This window comes from Aulonocara sp. 'chitande type north' Nkhata Bay, linkage group LG1 (assembly GCF_057382095.1).
Source record: "Aulonocara sp. 'chitande type north' Nkhata Bay isolate Kocher_YH1m ecotype deep benthic linkage group LG1, A_spYH_male_GT1.1, whole genome shotgun sequence".
Taxonomy (NCBI): Eukaryota; Metazoa; Chordata; class Actinopteri; order Cichliformes; family Cichlidae; genus Aulonocara; species Aulonocara sp. 'chitande type north' Nkhata Bay.
In genome coordinates, this window is record NC_141344.1 from 1,020,586 (window position 1) to 1,045,468 (window position 24,883).

At 47.4% G+C, this 24,883-nt stretch overlaps 1 protein-coding gene and 1 long non-coding RNA gene across 10 annotated transcripts in view; one reads left to right on the forward strand and one right to left on the reverse strand.

The window, feature by feature from the left end:
- LOC147338426 (uncharacterized) overlaps positions 1 to 7,558 on the forward strand; it is a 97,314-nt gene extending 89,756 nt beyond the window's left edge. Inside the window, exon 5 of the long non-coding RNA XR_015127098.1 lies at positions 7,271 to 7,558. This is a non-coding gene — a long non-coding RNA (uncharacterized LOC147338426). The remainder of the gene's footprint in view (positions 1 to 7,270) is intronic.
- The window catches only part of znf536 (zinc finger protein 536), a 216,622-nt gene that overhangs the window by 43,556 nt on the left and 148,183 nt on the right, over positions 1 to 24,883 (reverse strand). For all 9 annotated transcript variants that reach the window (XM_086278038.1, XM_086274845.1, XM_086277255.1 and 6 more), the window contains one exon: positions 17,030 to 18,778. In XM_086278038.1, coding sequence (XP_086134164.1) covers positions 17,030 to 18,778 — 1,749 coding nt within the window. The remainder of the gene's footprint in view (positions 1 to 17,029; positions 18,779 to 24,883) is intronic.

A 24,883-nucleotide genomic window follows, 5' to 3' on the forward strand; every position in this document is an offset into this window, starting at 1 on the left:
TGTTGGGAAATGTCTGCGTCTCTGGTCGACCGACTGGATCTGCCTCATTCTCGCTGCCTGCACCTTTTCTGATTGCTCTTTTTGAAAACGGAGCGAGGGCAGCGAGCACACGAATAAAACCGGGATTTGTTGTGTTTCTGCTTTGTGAGATTATCAAATCAAAGAATACAATTTATTAAAGGACGCGAGGGAAAAAAATCAAACGCGTTTTTCACATTTTCTCCACATCAAATTTGTTTTTTTGGTGCAATCATCTCCTTGTCAGCGGCGTTATTTGGCTTCTGACAGCGAGACAGATACGGGGAGAGAGCAGGAGGATTAAAAGATATTGAATTATTAAAAGGACTACCTGCTGTCCATCACTGTCACTTAACACATGTAGAAAGTGAAGTGGCTTCCCAGCAGCCACTGGGTGGACATCTGTTACCACACACACACAGTGACACCCGACATTTCCACACTCAAAGAAGAAATCATTTGTTTGGTTGCTGCAGCGCGGACACACACGCACACACGCACACACACACGCACAGGCAGCATCTTTACCCAAACCCCCCGAGACTGAAACACTCGAGTCGGATCACATGTTCTTTTCCTCTTTAATGTCATCACAGACGGGAACATGACAGCCAATAAACTCTCAAAGATTTCAAATTCCTCAAGCTCTGAAATAACTCCTGCACGTGCACGTCAGTCCCGACTTTGCACTCAGCTGAGGGGAGTGTGATTAATTCATGGAGTTCCACACAGAGTGACACCTGACATTTCTGCACTCACAGAGGAAACGCCATCTTTATTCAAACGACCCCGATTACAGGCCGCAGCAGGCCCGACAAACTCCGGCCAGAGTTTTATTGGACAGAAACTCGTCTGTTGTGATGTCAGCGCACGCCGCTGCAGCCTTAAAGTGAGAAATTCATGGAGCCGGAAGCATGAGGAGCATCTGAAGCGGACTTCAGCACCACAAATGGCATTTTCCTCTGTGTGTGTGTGAAGATGAAGCTCCTTCCTGTCATCGCCGTCTCTGCGGCGGCGTTACCCACAATCCTACGTTACTCTTTTTCCCTTTTTTCTCTTGCTCTCTGTTTTTCTGTCAAACATCATGGAGTAAATATTGAATTAAAGTCAGGCTTTGTGCTGATATTTGGAACAGATCTTCAAAAATAGACTGACTAAAATCAGAATAAATATATATTAGACTTAATGAATAATTAAGCTATTTTTAGCTATTAATTGAATCAGTGAGTTCGAGCATTTTAGCGGCTTTGTTTGCTCGAGGATGATGAAATCAGCTTCAGACATTTAGTTTGCAAAAACAGCAATAAGTGTGCTTATTTAATGAGCAAAAGAAGACTTACTTTATTAGCAACAAACGTTAAACATTATTCTAAAAACAAAAATTATTTAACAAGAGGAAATTCATTAAAATCAGACAATTTTATTTGACTTTCTGTGCTATTGATCTGAAATTGATTTATTATTGTTGCTGTGTGTTAAAAGCATAACCAGGGACCAGATCTGCAAATTAACTGTGGCTAAAAATCCTATATTTTCTTCAATAAATGTATTTAAATGCAGCGATGCTAATATGCTACGTTCTGCTTTACAAATAAACAAAATACAAATTTCATGTAAATAAAAAAAAATACACATTTATTTGGATCTTTTATTATGAAAGGGTTAGAGGGGTAATACTCAGCTTCCTGCAGCCCGAGCTGATTGAAGTGATTTGGCCTCAGGTGTGAATCTGACACTGTGTCATCAGGACTCCCAGAATCAGGAACTCACAGTTTTTTCATTCTGATTTTTCTAAACTTTCACTTTTTATAAAGTGAAATATTAAAAAGATCATTATTACTGCATAATTATCACCTTTGTAAAATATTAATATACATATATTCACCCCAGCAGTGCAAATCATTAAAAATAATTTCCAGCTGCATTGAAGAGATCGAAGAGCATTATTCAATAATAATAATAATAATAAGAGTAAATATTATATAATAATAAAAGTCACAGTTTCATCTCAAATGCATCACAGCAGCCATACATTGAAAACTGCTGCTGGTTTTTAAGCATGAAGAAAAAATATGAGCCGCCGCCGCCCGCCATCACGCTGCGCTCGTCATCACAGAAAGCGGTCCTGAGCAGCACCTGAGTCCGCCATCCTCAGACCAACAAACGTGAGCCCACTCACACTGTGTTTGTTCACTGTGACACTCTGGAAGCTTCCAGAGGTTTGGAACACCCCCCGCCTCCCCGGGGTCACGACCCCGGTCTGGAGTCTTCTTTCAGCTCTTTGTCAGAAACACTCGTGATGGATTACTGCACGCTGCACACCATCCCGCCAATCAAACACACACCCCCCACCCCCCGTGTCCGTCCATGTGTCCCGAGTCCTGCTGGTGACTCGGGTGGAAGTGACGGGGCTCATGAGTGACATGCCTGAACACACACTCAGGGCACAGTGTGTGTGTTCATTATCTTCAGTAACACAGACTCAACTTCAAGTCACATATTCATCTTCTTCACCACCAACACCACCTCAGTGTGTGTGTCAGTAACACAACCAGCTGCTGCTCTGCATGACACACACACACACACACACACACAGGGGACGAGGTCTGGTGGACATAAAGTGCTTAATGAGTTCAGTAATTACGTAGTCTGATCTCACATACAGGATTTAAGAGCTAACTATACACACTCTATAAATAAGTGTCACATGACAGCGGGACAGACGGACGGATAAATAGATTGATAGACACAGACCTTTTATTTGACTCGCATATTTCATCGCACGGCGACAAATAAAAACGTGACGTTTGTGTAAAATAAATTATTTTTGAAATTGTATTTGAGCATTTCGTGTTTTAATATCAATTAAAAAAAGATCTTTGTGGAATCAGGAAACTTCTGGAAAATAAAAGAAAGCCTTAAACTGAGCATGTGTGAGCTGCTCCTGGTTCCCATCAGAAGCTAAAACACAATAAAATAAATAAGGTTAATGATGGAGACGCTCCTTTAAGGAAGAAGGCTTCACTCGTGATCACGCACGTGTAATCTGAGTCTTTAAAGGTGAGCCGTCTCACTGCGGCACTTTTAGAAACGGTCTAATAAACCGGATCTTTGCTGCCCAGCGTAGGAGTTTCCCTCCCTGCTCCAGCAGCAGCTTCTCCTCCTCCCCCCGTACGCCGGGGCGCCCCTGTCGTTTGTGTGACTGTTGATCCTCGCAAAGAGGACAGATCAAATATTTCTCCTCCAGCGTACGAGGCTTTCCGCCGGGGCCTCGCAGATATGATGATTGGGGCTGACGGATGGACGGGGGCCCCGGGTTTTGAAGTCTGGAACAGACAGCGGTGGCTTTGATAGCCCCCGCTCCTCTCACACTGGATCACCAAAGAGACCGGGCAAGAAGAGAGGAGGAGGAGGGGGTGAAGGAGTGAGAGTGAGCGGGAACAAAAGCATCTGTGGAGTGGTCAGAGCTGGCGGCGGCAGCGACAGCCGCCATCACGGGCTGTTTGAAGTTTACACACGCACTCCCTCCTTCCTTCCCCAAAAGCTCTGTTTCCTCTGTCCTCGCTCCCACTTCCTCCTCGTAGCTGCGCTCCAGCCTCGCGTCTCGTGCCTCACCAGAAGAAGAGTTCGGCTTTAAGAGCCTCTAACAGCTCTAACTTTATAAAAACTCCCCGAATCGATGCCCCGCATCGATGCAGGCACGCCGAGAGAGGAACATTATTCCTAACCTTGTCAGCCGTGCTCTGAGAGCCGGCGAGGTTTCAGGAAACAGGAAAAACGTGCCGCCATAGAAACAGAGTTTAATGTTGTATTCTGTGCAGAAAGACGCGATCCTGCCGCCGTCTGCACCCACAGCCTGTGCAGGAGCGTCACTCTCATACCTGCTGACATCGCAGTGACCTCACAGCAGCCACGCTGCTGGTCACACGATGTCATTAAAAAGGCTCCACCAGCACAAACGCGGTCCAGCTCGGGTGAAGCTAGCACACAGCTAGCAGCTACGGCCGCCTGTGTCAGTCAAAGAGGCCACGCCCCTAGTAAGGCCAACTTTATACAGGTGAGTTAAGAAGGGTAAACTTCCAACATTAGTATCAGGCTGTAAGGCACAGGCTCTGTATGACATCACAGCGAGCCAGGGGAAGAAAAACTGAGCGAAAGTGCGCGTTTGGATGTTAAGTCCAACCGCAACCCCGGCGCCATGCGACAGGAAGCTTAAAAAGGGTGGACACAGCTCCGGTCTGTGCGCGGCGCCGAGCTCTGATAGCGGCCGACACCAGACAGATGGCGTTTGTCGGGCCCGGAGAGCAAGAGTTAACCCGATCCCGCGCCCCCTCCCTCCAGCCCTCTCTTCTTTTTAAATGTCTCCCATATAAACAGATTTTGTTGCTGCTTAAAGTGGGCTCAAAATTAAAGCGTATCGTTTTACACACATATTGCATGCATATTACGGAGCCCCAGCTGGTGGCAGGCTGCTCTTAAGAGCCATATGATTAAGTTAGAGGTTGGGGTATCCGATAAGATTGGAGCTCTCTGCATCTCTCTCTATCTCGCTGCCTATTTTACTGCAAACTTATTAAATGGAGGAAACGACATTATTTTTTTCTGAGTGTATGTGTAATTATTGTCACACACCTGTGACTCCCCGCCATCCACGACAGGGAAGAAGAGGAGGGATGATGAGGAGGGAGGAGGGGGAAGAAATGTCGTTGGGAGCAGCGGGAGTCCTCGTTTCAGGAAAAAAGGAGGAGGATAAAGAGGAGAGGAAAAACAAGAGAGCTTGTTAATCAGGCTCTTTCTGTCACTGGCTGAACACTGATATCCTAATGATTCACGCCGAGATGGTGACATCACGAGGGAGGATGACGGAGCGACGCGGAGGGGGGGTGACAGCCCCCCCAAAAAGGACAACTAGTTTAGCACAGACAAGATGACAGAAAGCACGAAATGTGAAAAAAGGAGACATAAACTGGGAAACGTCCCTCCGAATCTGTCGGCGCATTCCTCGCAAACAGGCGCTCGTTTAATTTGAACAGAATGTTTCCGAAGGAGCGCCGCGCTGGACGCTTTCCAGCCAACTTTGGATCCATCGTGATTTTTTTCTCTCGGCAGACCACCCGGCTGTGATCCGATCCTCACAAGACAAAGGAAATTACCTATTAAGAGGGAGAGATGATCTTCCTTTAGCTGTGCTCCAACAAAGTGACTCACCATGCTGTAATTGTTTACCTTTGACTCGGCCCATAAGTCTCCCTGTTCTGCTGTAACTTAATATTTTGCAGCAGCAGCGCCGCCCTCAGCCTCTGCTCCTTCTTCTTCTTCTGTGTCTGCTGTAACAGGACAGATGTCATCGCCCCAAACAGTCTGAGTCACCGCACGCCTCCGCACCCCCGAGATATCAGCGAGGAGACCGAATCTTTGGCCGACACTCGCAGTCACGGCGGCTCGAGGCTAAGGGGCCACGCGGCCGGCGGCGGCGTGATGTGTTGAAATCGATGGGAGGGTGTGCGAGTTACGATTAATCACAAGCAAAGAAAAGAGGCTCAGCTGCGGAGGCCTCGCAAACATGGCCGTGGCCCGCAATACTCAGGTTCGAAGCGTTTTGCCGTCGATCAGCTCGTGCGTCTGCGGCGAACCGGCTTCCCCTCCGCCGAGAGGAGGAAACGGCCTGAGAGAGCGTGCGAGGCCTCATCCTCAGTTTTTTGGGTGTAGTGTGTTAATAGAAAGCAGATGGTTACAGATGCAGGGCCGAGTGCCTGCGATGACACATCTTTAATATTTTAGAGTGGTCTGTGCTGTAAATGTTGCAGCAGCTGTTTCCCAACACCGTAAATTTACGGCGTTTTTCGGTCCTCGCGTGTTGTGACTGACAGCTATTGGATTTACTGTAAATTACACAAATGAATATGGAAAAGCGATGAAAAAAGGCAGCGGCCGAATCGATGGCCGCGCGTTCTGCAGCCCGCTGATTATTCTCTTATTTTAGTTTGTGGGCAGCGGCTCGCGCTCGGCCCGACAACTGATATTCAAATGTAAAATGATCCTAAAATAATGAGACGGAGAGAAAGGTTGAGGGAGGAGGCAGCACAGATAAATATATATTTGTTTTGTGTTTCTGCTTTAGCTTTAATGTCAGCGGCGAGGATAGAGGCTTTCTGCCGATGCTTTTGAATCGAGGCGATTGTCATCAATTCGCGTCTTGGCATTTAAGCCACCCTCTTCAAATATGAGCATTTGAAATGCAAATAAAGCTGCGTATATGCAGACAAATGAAAAGACACACCGCGGAGTGGGGAGAGCGTCTGACGACTTAACTTTTGACTGTTTTTATCGCCGCGCTTTGCCTTGTCAAACACTCCGCCGGCCTGCGAAGCGCCGCCGCGCCCCGATCACGCTTTTATTTGTAGTTTTGTTGGGCCGCTCGCAGACAGAGAGGAGCAGAAGAGCTGCTTTCATCCTGGCCTTGACTTCGCTGTTTGCGCCTCGTGGGATGTGTTCGATTAGGTCTTTTTTTTCTCCCAGTGAGAAAATATGATTCACATTTTTCCCCCTCTCTCCATCTCTCTGACGCTACAGTTATTTAAACATCAATAGCCATGCATCTTCTTTAGCACATACTCTTTCTAATATTGATATTTGTATATGATCATTACTTTTGGCCCTGCATGCTTTGTTATACTGCGTCAGCTTCAATAGGTGTAGGATCCAATACTGCAGCCTCTGCATTCCCAAAAACCGATAGACTGTGTGAGCGAATCCACACTTTATACATCCAATAAAACACAGCGTCCTGCTCCGTCTTTGGGAATGTTTCACCGGACTCAATGAAAGGTTAATTAAGCTGCTTTTCCTCACTGCTGACGAAGATTTAGGTGATAATAATGTGTAACATTTGATTGGTTGGCAGCTGGTTTTGATGAGCATCTGGGTGGATTTTGTGACATTGTGGTGGAGCAGCCGAACGTATCGACGAATCCAGTCGCATCTTTCTTAAACATATTTCACATGCGTGCCTGGTTTTTAAGTCTTTTATTTAATTCCTTCTCTTTCAAATTAAAAGACCTCTACTGTGCAGTTTTGGTTCACAGGAACTCTTCTATGCAGGCTTTTATTGTGAAACATTTGCAGGAACTCTGACAGTCTGACAGTTCGCTCCTGTATTTTAGGACGGGTCCTGCTTTGCGAGGTGGAGACGCTCTTTCTTTGTGTCACACATGACCAGCTTGTTTTTGTTTGTTTTTGTCTTTGTGTGAAGGACGGGGAAGATTTATCAGACAGAAAAGTGGACGACGCAGCGACGGGCCCCGGATCCAGCTTAGCTCGACTACACAGAAGCTAAACTGGGCCCACGTCCGGCTTTACTGCAGAAAAACATTGCAGTTATCATTTTATAAGTATATGAAGTGATAAACTGATATCAGCTGTGACATCAATTCTAAAGTAATCGCTCTTTAGACCTATGACAGGCAGAAATCACTGCATTTCTCATTTTTATTTATATGTAATTCTTTATTAAATGTTTTATTGTTTGTTGACAGTAAAAAGAACTAAAGTTTAATTCAGTCATATATTGTATATAACTGTACATTGTAAGGCAGAGAAATAATACAGAGAAACTCGACACCCTATGAGCACCTGGCGACAGTGGGAAGGAAAAACTCCCATTGAACAGGAAGTAACCTCAGGCAGAAGCTCGGGGTGAGGTTTGTGGGCAGACAGGAGCTCGGAGCTGGACTGTAATGAATGGCGCCATTAGCTCGGTGTTAGCCTGTCAGCAGCTTGGATTTACACCCTATGACGGTAACCGTGGAGACGACGGGAAGCAGCGGGAGGAAAAGGTTTCAAAAACAGAATGTTTCAAACGTGTTAACATGAAGCTGCTGAGCATTTGATTGTTAACGAGCGGAGCTTCATCTTCTCGTTCACTGTCAGAGGACGCGGGGGGGCATAACCAGAACATTTTTATTGTTTTAAAAATGACAAACTGATGGCACAGATCCATTTTTACCCAAGAACAGCAGAGCAGACCGAGGAAGACGAACACGAGGAAGAGGACGATGTGATGGCGGGCGGGGGGGCTGGGCTACCTGCCGAGAGCCGGCGTCCAAACGGGAAGGTAATAACGACGCGAGAGCGGCTGTCTGCGAGCTGACGGCCGTGTTACAGAGAAGTCACGTAATTAAGGAACGCAGTCAGAGTTTTGTGAAAAGTGGCCGTCGCCGCTGGAGGAGGAACCGAGCGGTTTTAAGCGGCGCTTCAAACGCAGATAATGAGGAAGATGAAGAAGAAACAATAAACAGGAGAAATCAATCACACGGTTGAAATGAAAGAAGTCGTCCGGTCGGAGAAATGAGACACGTTTGGATGAGAAGCAGACTGGAGGGGTGGCGGAGGATGGGAGGTACTGATGGACGGATGGAGGGGAGGCGGAGGGTGGGCCACAGAAATAAACCAGCTCCCATCTGATGAGCAGCTTGTCCGTAATACTGAATCCCCGGCTCGTGCCAAGTCTGCTTCCTGATACAGAAACACGATAAGTGCCGATTTTTGAAAAGATTCCCCCCTCCGCCCCCGCCCCCATCCTCATTTGCCTTTTGGCCTGAAAACTCTCCTCATTGGTGGATATCAGGTGGCTGGTTTTCCTCGCTCTGCCCCCCCACGACATGATGATAAAGTGAAAAGAAGGGATAAAGACGAGCACGCGGTGGCGGCGCTCTCGGCCGGCAGCTACGGGACAGATGATGTGGCCATCTTGAGATCGTTTGTCATCTGTCGGCAGAGTTGACCTTGCAACGAATGCCGGCCGTCGCACTGATATGGTCTTTTATGGCGAGGAAACAGAGAGACGGAGGAGGATGGAGGGAGGGCTGTTGTTTTCAGTAATAAAGACAACATTTATGGCTTCCCCTCGCACCGCCAGTTAAAAGAGACACAAACATGGAAATCCATTATGGAACGCTTCTTAAAAGTGTGACCAATCCCTGTTCAGTCAATTAGAGTCTGGAGACTGAGAATATGATGTTTGTCTGTTTAGCCCCCGATGCATACAGATCAGCCGGGATTGGCTGATGGAGAGAGGCAGAGAGGGAAAGACGGAGGGCCGGCGTAGCCAAGCTCTGCTTATCTCTTTCTTCTGCCTTTTTTTCTCTTTTTGCTCCCAGATACAAAAGCATTAATGTGTGCAGCTATGTGCTTTGCCATTGTTCTGTGTTTAAATGCTTAAAAAGGTTGTTTGTGGAGCCGGCGGAGCGAGCGGCGTGTCCAAAAAAGAGGAAAAAAAAGCCTCTGCTTAAAAAGTTGCTCGGCGAAAGAAAAAATAGGCCGCATGAAAGCACAGCAGTTAATAAGAGTGGTTACCCAGAATGAACGGGGATGAGGTTTCACATTAAAAAAGATTTATCTTAAAGTATGGTGCTAATCCCTTCAGTTTTAATCCCCCCTCCTTCCCCTCGCTGCCCCCGGAGCAGCCCCTCACAGCACCCTTTTCATTCCATAATAAAAAACTATAAACCATAAAGTACTTACAATTTCTGGAAACTGGCAAATACACGGCGGCCTGATTTTACAAGGATTCCTGGCCAGTGAATCACAGAGCTCGAAGGACTCGTCTTTCTCACAACAGATTATTAGAAGGAAGTCGAGGGGCACGGTGGAGGGCAGCGAGGACGCCGCAGAAGAGGAGGAAACAGGAAGTGAGAGGAGGAAACAGGAGGGAAGAGGAGGAAATAGAAGGGAAGAGGAGGAAACAGGAGGGAAAAGGAAGAAAGAGGAGGGGAGAGTAGGAAACAGGAACAAACAGGAAAAAACAGGAGGAAGCAAGAAGAAACAGGAAGAAAGAGGAGGAGTGCATGTTCGAGATGACCTATTTAATGATCGCGGCGATGGCAGCAGTTCTGGTGATAGGTGGGGGGGGGGGGTTACAGGCTGGATGGATGCCTCTGTCCACTGCAAGCTGCTTGAACAAGGAAGCATATGGGTGCATGAGAACCTCAGCCCACTTCATGAATATTTGATTCATATTTCCTGTGTGCATGTGCGACAGACAGAGACAGAGAAAGGAAGGATATTTCCCCCTCTCTCACTCGTCATCACTAAAACTCACAAGGCTTACTTTGTGGCGTTTGAATCGTAATTGCCAATCCTGAATACAAATCTCTCAGCGCTAAACACGATGAGTGAAATCGAAATGACAAAATGAAGCTCGTATAACGGTGTAATCAAAGAGAGGTTCGGGGGGATTCTTCCGTAAGCAGTCAGAGCTGAGGATCAGGATCAGGGGCGGTTATTAGCCGGCCAGCGAACAAAGGCCCCAGTGTTGGAGGGCAGCGCGGCCTGAGCCCGTTACTGTACCTTTCAAAACGAATATGTAACCATATCTGTTTTAAAAGGCCGATTCATATTTCTGTGAATGCGGCGGGAAACTCGTTCCCATCTCTGCGCAGGCCCGGCCTTTTGTGCAAAGAGGGCCACATTAAATTTTGGTCATGAAGCAAAGCTTCTCCGGCTTTCCGACAGAACAACGGCGCTTATTGTGCCTTATTGTTACCGGGGCGACCGCAAAGGTCAGCGTGGGCGTGGCCGCGCACACACAAGGACGGCACTCACTGAAAATTGGGTTATATGTGATCAACTAAGTTATTAATCAGATTAAAATGGATTCCCTCCGCCTGCTGTTTAACCAGGCAGGAGGGAAAAAAGCGAAGGAATAAAGACGGCGAGAACAAACAGGCCAGTGTTTACTCGTGCACGGGCAGAGAAAGTCATCGTTTCGGAGGCTGAAGTCAGCGCCGGCGATGAGCGTTGATAAGGGGCGGCCCCGCCAGCGTGCACCCGGCCCGTCTAAAAGCATGTGCCCTTGCCACAGATGCCCCCTCGCTTCATCCAGGTAACCTCCCTAATCCTGATTAAATCACTGTAATTAGAATAAGCACTGTTCCTCCACCCCCATATTTCCCTAATAAAACAATGCAGCAGTTTAAATCCGGTGGCTGGGATTTGCAACGCAACAATGCAGTTTATATCCATCTCTGCTGAGGAATTAAGTGTATTTTCTAACTGCTAATGTTATAATGTTGCGGGCTTATTTGTCTCAGCGCTCGCTGCTCTTATTCTCATTCCCCCCGCGGTTTGTGCGATGTCTGTCTCACAACTTTTGTTTATTGGAGCCGTTTTTATTTGTTTGCGTTTGATGTCGAAATCAGGACGTTTTTTTTAGCGGCTGGTTAGGATCGTTCGTCACGACGGGAAATAATACACGTTATTTGTCCTTAATTGCCACAGAGCGTTTCAAACACGGCAGCTCGCTGCCTGCGTGTCTGTACCTGTGTATACTTTTTGTTTTTATTAGTATCACTGCATGCCGCCATTGATGTGGAATAACACGGGAAATAAAAGTTGACATAGTTTCTTGATTTTCTTTATTTTTTTACCCCCACAGCCCCCTGTTTTCCTCTCCCTCTGCCTCGCTCTCTGTTGTTTTTTATATATCTGCGTTTTTCCTTGAAGTTGCTGCTGCATTGTCTCATTATGTGTCGACTAGCTGTGTAAGTGTAGTTATTATGCCTGTGTGTCTCTGCCTGCCGGTGCTCTCTCTCTCTGTCTCTCCCTCCGAGGATGAGGAGCTTTACGAGTACAACTCCTCTGAGGCGTCCTCTTCACATCTCCAGGGCGCCTGGGGAAGGCAACGCTGCATTCTTAAGAGGAGCAACTCAAACCGAACAAAGTCTACAGGAGTCAGGGAAGAAAAGAAACAAACAGCAAACTAACGAGATGGGAAGCAGAGATCATGTCAGATATATCGGGTTGGAAGGCCAATTTATAACCCATTGTTTCAACTTTTGCAATATTGAATACGATGCACACTACCGGGGGGGGGGGGGGGATACAGAGTGCACATAAAAGCAGCTGGTTTGCACGTGAACACGCACGCGGGCACACACGTATGGATGGAGTGTGTAAATGCGATCTCCCACGCTGCCTCCGCTGCGTTCCCCGTCCTGTTTCTAAAATAATGAAGAGAATAATTGTCGCGCAAGTTTACGATCACCCGGCACTCGTCTCTGTTTCCTTATCAAGAGCAACTCCATCCCACCTCTCGCTCGCTGAACTTCCAGGAAAAACGCGCGGCCGCCGGCAGGAAGCGCTCTTGGAGAGGACCGGCTGACGAGCGGGGGAAATATTTTTAGAGCTATCACATCTGAGAGCGCGCAACAGGTCCCATCCATGCAGCCTGACAGCAGCTATTACCTTTAATTGCTCTTTGAAAAATACACTATTTGCACTTTTGGGTGACAAGGTGATAATGCACCTCTGCACAAGTTAAACCGGTAATGTAGACGCACGTGGGAAATGGCACCTCGCCTTCAGCAGCCGTCAGAGCTGTCATCTCTGCACACAATGAGAGCCCGGGGAGGCGTCTCACCAGCAGGCAGGCAGGCAGACAGGCCTCCAGATGGCTTAATCGCTGCAGGAGCCCCTGCCCTCCAGCAATCAGACAGACAGGCAGACAGACAGGAGGAAGAATCGCGGACTGTGGGAAAACGCAGGGAGGAGGGCGGTTCAGTCACTCGGACTGTGGTCAAACTCTGGTTGAAGTTCTAATCGGGTTAAACTGTTTACAAGAAGCCTCCAATTCAATTTGGCACAAATAAACGATTTAAGCAGACCGTCTGCTCCAGCAGTCGAACCCGAAACTCGCTTAACTGATGTCACAGCGTTGATTGTGACCCTCGCACAGCTGCACGGCTCTTGTTTGTGTGATGCCTCTCTTTAATTTTATCTTGTGTTATTGTCACTTTGTAAATTCTCTTGTTAAATAAAGGTCTTATTTTAATGTTTTGAAAAATCTGTAAATTAAAGATGGTAATAGTTCAAACCGGAGTCCCGGGCAGACCCAGGACACACTGGAGAGATTATATCTGGGCTGGGAGCACCTCGGTGTCCCCCGGGTGAGCTGGAGGAGGTGGCCGGGGAGAGGGAGGTCCGCTCATGCCGCGACCCAAACCCAGATAAGGGATAGGTAGATCAAAAATTCTAACTAAGCATCAGAGCGGAGATTATAATGAGACAACTGAAGCTGCAGTTTCTCAAACGCCCACCGGAGGCTCCCATGGTGAACCAGTGAAATGATTCTCTGGCTCAGAGCTGAGCGAGCACTAAAGAAAGAGCAGCGGAAGGATCCAGATGTTTCCATGCTATAGATGCCCTCTGCTGTTAGGAAGCACTCTGAAGACTGGAAGCAAACACAGAAACACAAAGATGCTCCTCTGATTGTGTGTGTGCACCTGAAACAGGCTTTAAAGGCCGGCTTTGGACTTTTACTGCAAAAATGAATTAAATATAGCGACCAATAGCCCGCCTGTGTCCCCAGTATTGATAAATGAGTTCATAAGCACCATCTGCCCGTCCAGGACTGTCAGCTGTGAACCCTCAGCCTCACTTTTAAGTGTACAGAATAATTGCAGCGACACAGGTAAGCCACATGTCGGGCTCATTAGTGAACACAGGGGAGTCTAGCAGCAATGTGAACTGCTTTCCACGCGTGTGTGTGTCTGTGTGTTAAATACAAACAGCAACCAAATCCTGGTCATTAAACACCTGATAAGGACAGTATTATTGGCAATTACCACATTTTACATCACAAAAAGTTTGAAGTGTGTGTGAATGTTTGTGAGTGTTTGTCCACGTCAAAGCTGCCGGCGTTGCTCACGTATGTACGAGGGGTCTTTGGCATGTGTGCTGTGATGTCACCAGTGAGCGTGACCGAACACGCTCATCTCGCCGTGTGCCAGCGCGCTGTGAGGATGTGATCTCGACACTCACGGCGGAGGCACCTCTGACAGTAACCTGCATACGACCAGGAGGGCGCGCCTGCTCTGGACTGGCTCCTCCCACCTGGCAAACGTCTGCCACGACGTCTCAACAATTAGAAAGTCTGATGCAAATCTCAGTGTTGTTCAGACCAGCGGATGCCAGTGTTCTGGTGTGCTGGAATCATTTGTGTACCAGCGCAGAGGCCGACCACCTGAGGAGCAAAGAAACCTGCTTCAGCTTCACCGGGCATGTCAGCAGCGCGCCGCCCAGTCGTGTGCAGGAGAAGCTGGCCGGTGGTAACGCGGTGCCAAGCGAGCTAAAGAGGCACTTGGAAAGCCATCGTCTCTTCTGAGAGAAACTTGGCTCGTGGAAAGGACCAGAGCAGCCGCACCGCTCGCTGGCACGTGTCTAATAAGGTGACTGCAGCTCAGCGGCACGCAGGGAACAACGCAACGTCCAGACATCACAAATGTCCAAACATCCTACGATTAGAAGAGCCGACGGGCCGCTCCTGAAACTACACGCAGCTCGTTCTGTCAATCAGACAGGCGCGAACACAGGGCGGGGCTAGAGTTTCAGTCATCACGCCGCTCGGCTGGACTTCAGGTGACGTCACGCGGCTCCTTCACCGACAGCCGGCAGTTTCAGAGCGCGCCGAACTGAACCTCTGAGTTTCCATCTGCAGCGAACACAAACAAACCGCAGCACTTCTGAGGAGAAGCACGGCGTGAGAGCGCTCAGAAAGCGGGAGTCACGGCTCTAATTGAGAACACACAGCACTCTCCTCTCTGCTTTCACTTCCATCCACTAACCGCCGGCTTCTGTAGCACACTTCTCCCGCAGTAAGAGGTGCTCAGCTCTGAGCTCTGCCATTTTCTTTCCTCAAATCCTAAACGTGCTCATCCAAGTCCTGCACTTTTATCAACACCTCCTCCTCTTCAGGTTGTCAGTCTCAGCCTTCTCAGGTCCACATGTCATATATTAGAGGAGCAGAGGTGGGCGGGCGGGGGGGCTGAGGTAATGTAAGTAATACGATGTGAGGAGCATTGTTCGCAAGCAGCCGCAGCATGTACAGCACTGTTTGAATAATGTAATACTTCATGTTTGATAATGCATGGCTATAGATAGGTCTGCACTGCAGCCAAGTATTGATTGTGTTAAGCACATCTACAGTACAGCAAACGGTGCGGGTTCATGTCAATCTTTACACGGCGTACTGTACCTCAGTAACCAGATACCTCGGCTGACTGCAGAGACCTCGGGCCCACCGCTGCTCTTAATGACATTTATTGATAAATCCGATTCAGGAGGCGTGGCTTGTGCACGCAGCCGTCTACGTTTCTATCTGTTTCGTGTCAGAGCACGCGGAACCCTTTCCCCTCCTCCTCCGGGCATACTAATGAAGCGCCGGCCACTCCAGACGTGCGACGCGTGCCCCGCGACAGCTCACGCGCATTCAGGGCAGAATTTCGATATTAATGATTTATGCTGTATTTGCATACAAACCTAATGCAAACCCACTCCAGATAATCACATTCTGCCAGGTCTGAATTGAGTTTTTCGGACGTCTTTGCCACCCCCGCCTTCATCCTCAACAGTGGAACAGCGGCTCTGCTCTTCCAGCCACAGTTCCCCCCCCCCAAACAAGACATGAGTGTTTTACAAGTGGACATATAACACAACTGTGCATTTCACCCAGAAACGAGCGTGTCTGTTTTGTCTCCTCCACTTGCACAACAACAGCACGAGAAACTATCGCAGCGCATCCTGAAACAGTGGCCTTTGAACTCGGTCAGCATGAACTTTTCACGTGGTCACATTAGCCGAAGCACAGCTCTGTAGCTTCCCCAGCCCTCCGAACGTCTCTGCACTTTAGCTCTCCGTCCAGCTCTACGTGCATGTTTCAGTCAGAGCATCTTTAGCCGGGACGGGAGGCGAAGAATCACCTGGAGTAATGTCACACTCGGGACAACAATTCACTCGCTCACATTCACCACAACATGTCTCCATGTTACTCATGTTCCCTATAGTCTTTCACTCTTCTCTATGCTATCTTCGGTGCCATCCCAGAGATCTGCCGGGAAGTCGGACACACAATAACTTGTTTTTTTTTAATTACAATGAATGGCCGTCTCAGACGAGGACATATAAGAAAGGCCTTTGTTCCTCAGAGAAAGCCTTATCTATAAAGGTCGAGCATTCCTCGCTGCAGAGGGGCCAGCCCACATTTTGGACTAAACAATATGTAGGGCAATCTCTCACAAAGCCATTTCTCTTTTTAATGAAACATATACACTTGCATCGAGATATTCAGAGCCGTGTCCTGCCACAGATAACACCAGCAGCTGTTATTTTATTTATGTTTTATATTATTTTCTCTCTGCGTTTGATTGAAAAATGTTCCGTTCCTTTGTTCTCCAAACAAAGAAAAATATTCCTGATTGTTAATAATATTACGAGGGTCACACCGAGTCAAACCGACAGCAGCGGAGCAAAGTCATCCATCTCCGTCGTGTCTATAAGCCGGTTTTTTAAAGCTCAACACCAACACTGGCTTTTATTTTCTTCCTATAGAGACACTCAGAAGTACCAACCAGCCCTAAACAGAAGAGGAGCATTGTAAAAAAAGGAGAGAGAGTGAGAGAAAAAGACTTCCTTCTTCAGTCTCAAGGAGCGGCTATAACCTTAGCAGAATCATGAAAGTTGACAGTTCATTTTTCACAGGGTCATAGATCGACGAGTCTTATAAAGTAATGGGCTTTTGGGAGCCGGCTTTATGAGAGCTAAGATAGTTAAGAGACATGTGGAGGAGATGGCACGGGGAGCTGAGGTCCTGCTCTGACTCATCCAGGGTTATTCCCCCCATGCTGGGGAGCGAGAGGGAGGCGCTGCACTCCCAGTAATATAAACGTGTAATAAAGATTAATCTGTTGCTAGTCGCCGGCATGATAGCTTCTAAACTTGCTTGAAATAAGGCTGAAATCACTTCAGAGCCAATCTCGAGACATTTAGTGAGTGCCTGAGATTCCTTTGTGGGTGTCAGGCAAAAACGTATACGTGTTAGTCTGCTGTGTTTGGTGTTGGTGCGCACGCACTGGTGGGAAAATTGGATTTGTGCTCATATTTGTCTTTTTTGGGGTCGCTTTCTGCTCGTGTGGCTGTCTTTTAATATTCTGAACCAGGAGGGGTTAAACACACTCACCAGGTGCGTCCGACCTCTTCATGCCCCCCGGGGGCGCCCCGCCCGCTCCACCGCCCAGGCCGTTGAACGCAGGGAGGCTGTCGTTGCTGTAGGCTCTCAGGACAGACAGCATGTTCATCTGCTGCTCCAGGTGGGTCTGCTGCTCCGCCTTCAACAGTCCTGGTGGACCTCCGGGGGTTAGGAGGCCCAAGCCCTGCTGCCACTGTTTCTCCAGCGGCAGAGTCTGGTTCTGGGGCGGAGGAACCAGAGAAAGTGGAGTCATGGCGGAGGACGGTGTCGCCATGGCCGCTCCGCTCCTCAGGGGCAGAGAGGAATCATCTTGGAGCTGTTTGGGACTTCCTTCTTCCTCTCTGTCCACGTCCATCTGCCCATCCTCGTCTCTTTCCTCCTCTTCTTCAGCCACTCCTCCCTCCTCCTCGTCTTCGTCAGAGTGGTTTTGCTGCCGTCTCTTGGGTGTGGTCGATGGGGTCTCGTTGGTGCTGCGCACGCCGGTTTTTCCAGCCTCGTCTTCAGATCCAACTTGGTCATCTTCAGCATCTCCACAGGAGCCCCTGTCGCCCATCTGGTCAGGGCCGGCTGAAGAGGCCCCTCCGAAGACCTGGCTGGGCAGGTCCAGACCGTGGTCTGCTTGGGCTATGTACCCCTGAATGCCCTGACTGACTCTTGGGGATCCATCATACAAGCCGCCAAACCTTCTGTAGAATTCACTCTGGAAGGGGTTATATGGCTGCTCCATGTGGTTATTCCAGCCTCCCTGGCCTTTTTCTCCATCTCTGTCTCCATCTCTCTCCGGGGCCACGCCCGAGGCCTTGGTGTTGGAGGAGTGAAGGGTGGAGGTGGTCGGAGAACCCTCTCGGTGAGCGTCCTTGCCTGCGTCGGCGTGCTGCAGAGGGGCTTTGCCCAGGTGGTTGGCCTGGAGGTGCAGAGCCATGAGCTCCAATGAGGAAGTGGAGAAGGAGCAGAAGAGGCATCCGTGCCACGCCACGTTATCGTGAATGGTGACGGAGGTGCCAGGGAGTGATCCGGATGCAGACTCGGGTCGGACCGACACAGACAGATCGAGCGGTTCGTACTGGGACCCGGGTTTGCCCGGCTCCGAGTTTTGTTTGGGTTCAGGCTTCTCCTCTCTGTCCTGCTCCCCGGAGGCGGCCCTCTTGGCTTTGGGCTCGCCGTTGTCATGGTAGCGCTGGGCCTGGAGCTGGGCTGGACTCTGGCTGTCCTTCACATCCTTCTTCATGGAGCTGAGGACAAAGTTGTCCATGAAAGCCTGGAGAGAACCCTGAAAGTGGACTCCGTTTCCCATCATGCTTTGGTAAGCCCGGCTTAGGTCAGAGAAGCTGGCGGCGGCGCCGTCCACGGAGACTATGGTGGAAGGTCCATCGGCAGTCTTCGTGTTCTCAGCTGAAGAGGCGGAGTCAAAGCGGCGGTCCCCACAGTCACGATCCCGGTTGTGAGAGGACACGATGGGAGCCGATGCCCACTGATGCGGCAGCAGCGGCCCTGCTCTGAAGTCCAGGTTGGGGGGCATGCTTTTGAAAACATTACGGAGGACGTCCGGTCGGGCAAAGATGCCTCCGCCCGTCTTCCCATGATCCTCTTTGTGGTCAGAAGAAGGGGTGTGGCCAGAGGAGGAGCCTGATGTGGTGGAGCCGTTCTGACGTTCGCGGTGGTGGCGCTCCAGGTGGTACTTGAGACTGGCAGACTGGGTGCCGGCGTAGTCACAATGAGGGCAGCGGTAGGGTTTCTCTCCTGAGAGGGCGGGAAAGAAAGAGAGCGAGAGAAACAGTAAAACAGTGAATAATTAACCTGCTTATTACATCGACTGGATATCAAAATCTATTTATTGGAGCAGGGAATGTGGGCCCGAGGGTCATGTAACCTCCCTGAACAAAGAAAATTAGGTCACATGAAGTGACAAAAAAGACATGCATTTCATTAACTACGATAAAGAAGAGGAAGTATTTAATTCCTGAAAAAGGAGATTTTAAAAAGTAGCACAGAATGAAACACAAAGTGATAATGAAGACGATTGTGCATTCAACCAACACTTGCATGTCTTTTCTCTTCCAGTCGTCGGCTCGGCTCCACTTGATGTGTGTGTATTGGGACGGGGGTGGGGTGTGGGGGGTGTGGAGTAGGCATCTGAATATGGGTCGATCCAGCTCCGCCAAGTGAGCCATCACTCATATCAACACCATAAAAACATTTCACCATATGGTGCTTTCAGTCCACTACAAGACATAATATTTTCAGCTGACAACAGAAGTGTCTCGATGCGATGTGCGCGGGCCTGTAGCCGGGCTCGCGGCGAGTTCCCGTGCGCGCACGTGCAGCGGGGTCATCGTGCCTCCGTTCTGGCCCGCGCCGTTGCCGATGACGGCGCTGCTTCTCGGACATCATCCTTTTTTTTGCACTTTGTCAGGAGGAGCATACATCAGGCGTGGCTCAGCGCGCGGCCCCCCGCCACACAATACGGATGCCGCAAAAAACACGAAGCCGGCGACATATGTGAAGCACACGCTGGATGTGGTGAAGCCTCGCGATGAAGAACAATATGATTCAGTACAGATCAAAGCGATTTACACTACAGCAAAAGGGGGGTGAATCTGCTGTGTAACATTTACATATGTTTATTTATGCTGCGCATCCATATTCATGAATATTCCTGATAATGCTATAACACCAACACTATTCTGCCAGAAGTGGATCTTCCATTGGAAAGATGTTGAAATAGAACACATCCTGCGAGCAATTATAATAGGCTTGGAGTCGGAGCCAGATTTGGATTCATTAAACAATGAACAGAGAGGCAAAAACGCTAAGCTCGATTTTCCCCCCTTTTCAATATACACATATAAAAGTTCCCACAGTGGTATTTGTGCACGCACGGCTGGAAAAGAAATAAAAAATGTTTTGCATGCACGTTCTCTATACAGTATATGCCAATAAAATGTTTAGATTATACACATGGAAACCATTTTATAAAGGAAAAGAAGGCATTGTTACGCAAGGCTGGTTTGAATGATTTAAGTCGGGCTGTGTAGTAAATCATGGATATAATTAGCAAATGGCATACTGCTCAAGTAATTTATCATTATTTAGAGGGCACCATTCCAGAAAAAGACTCTGCGATCTGCAGACCTACTGCAGAGTTCTCAAATAAAGGGCCACAAACAGCAACTCAATAGAATATTGATACAGCAGAGAAAAGAATAGGAGGCTATACAAAAGAAAATTGAAGGTGGAAATACTAAAGAGAGCAGAGAGGAGGGAAAAGAGAGCATGCAGAGCTGCAGATAACCCTGACTACAGGCAGAAAGACAGCGATTTGATATCTTTTCTCTTACAGCAGAGTGTCTGTGAAGCATAGAGTATATTTAAAATAAACCATACGAGATGAGCTTTTAACCCAATAAGTGCTTCTCCTGTGAGCTGCCGAACAGAGGCTCGGCGCTGATTTAATAAGGAAACGTCCCTGATGCAAATGATCATTCTCGATTCCTCTAACTGGACAAAATGATATTCTAGGAGCCAAATTAGACAGAAATTAGACTGATCTGATTTTTTTCTCCCTTTCCTTATAAGAGGTTGTTAATGTTCACGTGGGGGGGAAATAAAGATGAATGTGCATATCTAAGATGAGAATGAAAAGCAGAGGCAGTTGCGTGTTTGACACCGTCCTCTGATGTTTACGGACGAAGGCAAACTGAAATGAATGCCGATGCCCTGCGAGAGCGCTCGCTTTGTGCCCGTTTTTCCATTAAAGCTGAGCATTTTTAAATATCTGGAGCAAGTGAGACAGACGACATGTCTGCGTGTGTGTGTGTCTGTTTGCCATTTGGAATGTGTGAGAACACATGTTTATGCATGCATGTCAGCCTGAGCCTCTGTGTGTGTCTGTGTGTGTGTGTCTTAGAGGGCCATTTGGACTGGCTAAGACATCTGCTCCATCATACGTCAGGGGCCTGGTGTGACATCTGGGGAATATACTGTATCCTGCCTTGCAACATTACACACAATTTACTGCTAAAGGTCATTATGTACCCGTTAATCCACTTTTAATTGATATCAGCGCAAACAGCACAACCTCCCAGCCACATGACAGATCGCTGCCGCCACAAAACCAGGAAATTGCAGGAGTTAAAAATAGAACGGTAAACTTTTCGCTGCTGTCTGTCTGCTCTTTGTTGAGCCGCTGTGGACACGCTGACCTTGACGGAGGTGAACGATAAGAAGCAGACCCTTCACTCGACACAACCTCTGCGCTTATAAATCCTCCTCCTCTTCCTGAGGTCCTCCACAGCGTGTTTGCACTTCATGTTGCTGCACGGATTTCATCTGGCTTCGTGTGAATTATGACAGCACCATAGAAACAAGTAAAGATAAATACCCCAGCCCTGTACAGAGGGGCAATTAAAATGGTTTAATAGATATGACATACTGGAAGATGAATTTCCATTTGGCTTCGAGGATGGAAATAAATGTAAAAACCAGCGGTTGAGATGTTTGAGGGACTGAAAAACACACGGAGCTGTTTTAAATATATCTGATGGTTATACAGCGGGTCAGATATGAAGTGGCAGCACAGACCGTCACTTTAGTAACTCCAGAAATCCCAGAGAGAGCACAAACAGCATCACTGGGTAAAAAAACAGAAACTGAACTGGTAATTTTTTTGCCAGTATATTCTCTGTTTTTAGACCAAAGTTCCCGTAAAGATGGAAGATTATTCAATGTGTGGTTAAAAAATACAGCAAAATAAGAATTTTTCACAGGAAATTACGTTTGTTTTTTGTTTTTTAATGGTATATTTTACAATATTTTTACTGATTTTTTTTGTGTCAACCAGACACATAATTCAAAAAAGATGAAATTACTGAAACTGTGTAATTACAAAACAAACCGCAGTTTTCGTCAAATCTGAGGAGCACAAAGTACATTCGTGGTAAACATTGATAAGGTTTAGTCGGCTAACACGATCAGAATAATAAAAAAAGATTTAAACTTGAAAACTATTCACACATACGTGCTTTAAAAAGGATCCGGCTGTTTTCCATAAACTGCAGCTTTGTTGTTGTTTGCTTTTTCAAATATTTCTTAATGCAGTGCGTTAACTGTGGAGCTAAACACTGAGGTTTACCACATCAGTGCAGTCCACACCTCTGAAAACACACGTGGTTAAAAACAAATATCTGTGCTGTTTTCCATAAACACAGAAAACATTTTAGAAATCTGAACAAAAATACTGCAGGTCTTGTTACCAAAGAAATAATTTTATATTTCTAACATCTCGACAGTTTACCTGAACCGTATTAGATTAATTAGAAAGAAGATTCATATGTGACACAAATAGTGGCTAAGCCTCAAAGGAAGCTGTTTTGTGTTTATATTTAAACATTATCACAGCTCTCATTTTTCATAAACCACTGATGGAATATGATGCAACAGAACCAGTTTGAACTGGGTTAAAGACCTCCCTCCGACTTTCAAATGTGAACGTTTTTTTCTTTTAACTTTTATTCATGTGAGAGCATACTGTGTTGGAAAATGATCGTTACTCTGGCTGCGGTAATCAGGGTTAAAGTTAGTCTTGTCAGGGTAATCAGGCTAACGGTTACAGTGGCCAGTGGTATTCAGAGTTATAGTGTACCTGATACATGAGGGTGTCGGGGCTATAGTAGTTTACGTGGTGGTATCAGGTTTAGTTAGTTAGTGGGCACGGTGGTAATCAGGGTTGTAGTTAGTGTACATAACCCTGATACATGGGGGTAATCAGGGTTGTAGTTAGGGTGGAACGCGAGAACCAGTGTTGACTGGAAATGGCTGGAGCTTCCAAAGCTCACACTGGCCAGTGCTCAGGTGTTTGCACCACCCATGTCACATCACAAGGTTGGGTTACTGGGAAAACAGTCCTTCCTGTGTGCTCGTTGCTAACAGTTGTTCGGCAGCTGCGTGTACGGATTTAAACCCTTAGAAAATGAACTCTTATTGGATGACGTAGTTATTTAATTAATGATTTCACTCTTCTTTTATTTGATTTTTATTTATATCTCATGTAATTTTATTTTACAGTTCCAATGTACAGCACTTTGTGTCAGCTGTGGTTGTTTTAAAGTGCTTTATAAATAAAGTTGATGATGATGATGATGACGAACAGGAAATACAGTTTTATAAATGCTTATTCTGTGATGAAAGGTGCAGACCCAAACATCACGATGTTACCAGAGAAAGGGTAAAGAGGCTCACTGGGATAGGATACGACCTCAAACAGACGACATGGTCAGTATTACAGAAATGTTTCACACGTTGGGCTAAATTCTAAAATTTGCGGCAGGAAATTCCAAAACTGTCCCACTCCTCTTTAATTCCCCCTTCAAGAAGAGCCGTTGCTGTGAAGTTCCTGCTCGACAGAGGCAGGAAATGCAGCGACAAAAGAAAATGTATGAGAGATAGAAGGAAGAGGAAGACGAGGGCTCAGGGGAACGAGAGGAATGGAGACGGAGATCACAGGTCCCTCCTGATTCATCCTGATTACAAGGTTAGGTTAAGGTTAAGTGACACAGGCGAGTCCTGTCTCTCCTCCTCCTCCTCCCTCTGCTCATTTATAGGTGAGCCGGGACTCTTATTGGTTATGTGGCCCTGCCTGAAGTTATGTGTGGCTATTGTCAAGAGCGAGGACCTTTTTATTTTTTACACACAGCTGCTTACTGCTAAATAGTGCCTTGTCCAGAAGGGGACAATCTGGGCCTCTAATTGCTGTCACTGAAGCCTAGATTCATTATGTGACTTTCCCATTAAAATGTGAGCATTAATTTGTATAATGAAATATCACCCTCTGCAGTGTGTTCATTAGCTCTGGCCCCACACTGTAGTGCCACAGCCGCACAATGTTAGCTACCTAGAAAACTGTGGTTAATTTTGCTAATGGATATTTTCCCACTCACTGTTCAAGAGGAAATTAATACTGTAACATTAGCTCTTTAACTTTTGGAGAAATTTAAATTCACTTCATTCCTTTCAAGCTGGTGTTAGTCGCTCATTAATCTCTGCGTTGCGTCGCATAATGCTGCCTCGACCAGGCTCGGTAAGCAACTCCATTGTGTCACTCACATTACATTAGACGGAGGAGAGCTCGCCTGTCAGCTGTGAATCTGCCCGCATTGTCACCAGAGCGCAGAGAGGATCTTTAGCCGCTGTAAAAGTCATCTCGTGGATGTAATCAGGATGTCACAGCGGAGCTGGTACGATTAGGTTATAGGAGTGATTTAAAGGCCACATGTTGGGGATGCATCTAGCTCTTTTTCTCCCCGCGTTGCGTCTAAGCTCGACGGGCACGCGTCCAAGGATACATTCCACCCAAAAAAGACAACATCCCCGCTAACCCTTCTCACATTTGTCCCCAGGTGGAGGCTCCAAGCGAGGCCTTTAATTTTACTGTCTGTTTGAGATACGAAAGGACGAAAATAAAACGTACTGTGGATTCAGTCAGACCGGCCGAGGGCTCCGCTTCCTCTGCGATAAAATACGGGCCTCACGGGGATCATTACTACTCTACTCAAAGCAGACATAACTCAGGTCTCTCAGCAGCAGGTAACACAGAAGCAGCAGCAAGTGGAGGGGAGGTTGGCCTCGAGGTGACCTGGTTGTGTTTAGAGACCTTAAAGCGTCGCAGTCCGACCACCCGTAAAAAGTCAGTAAAGGCATGGAAGTCGTGATATTTTCAGAGCTACTGCAGTCTGACAGTAAAAGCATTCGATCAGATATCTGCTCAGTTCACGCAGTAAGTCAGAGGACTGTATAAGAGTCTGATGCATCGTCAGGTCTGAAAAGTGAGTCTGAAGCTTGCATTCTCTC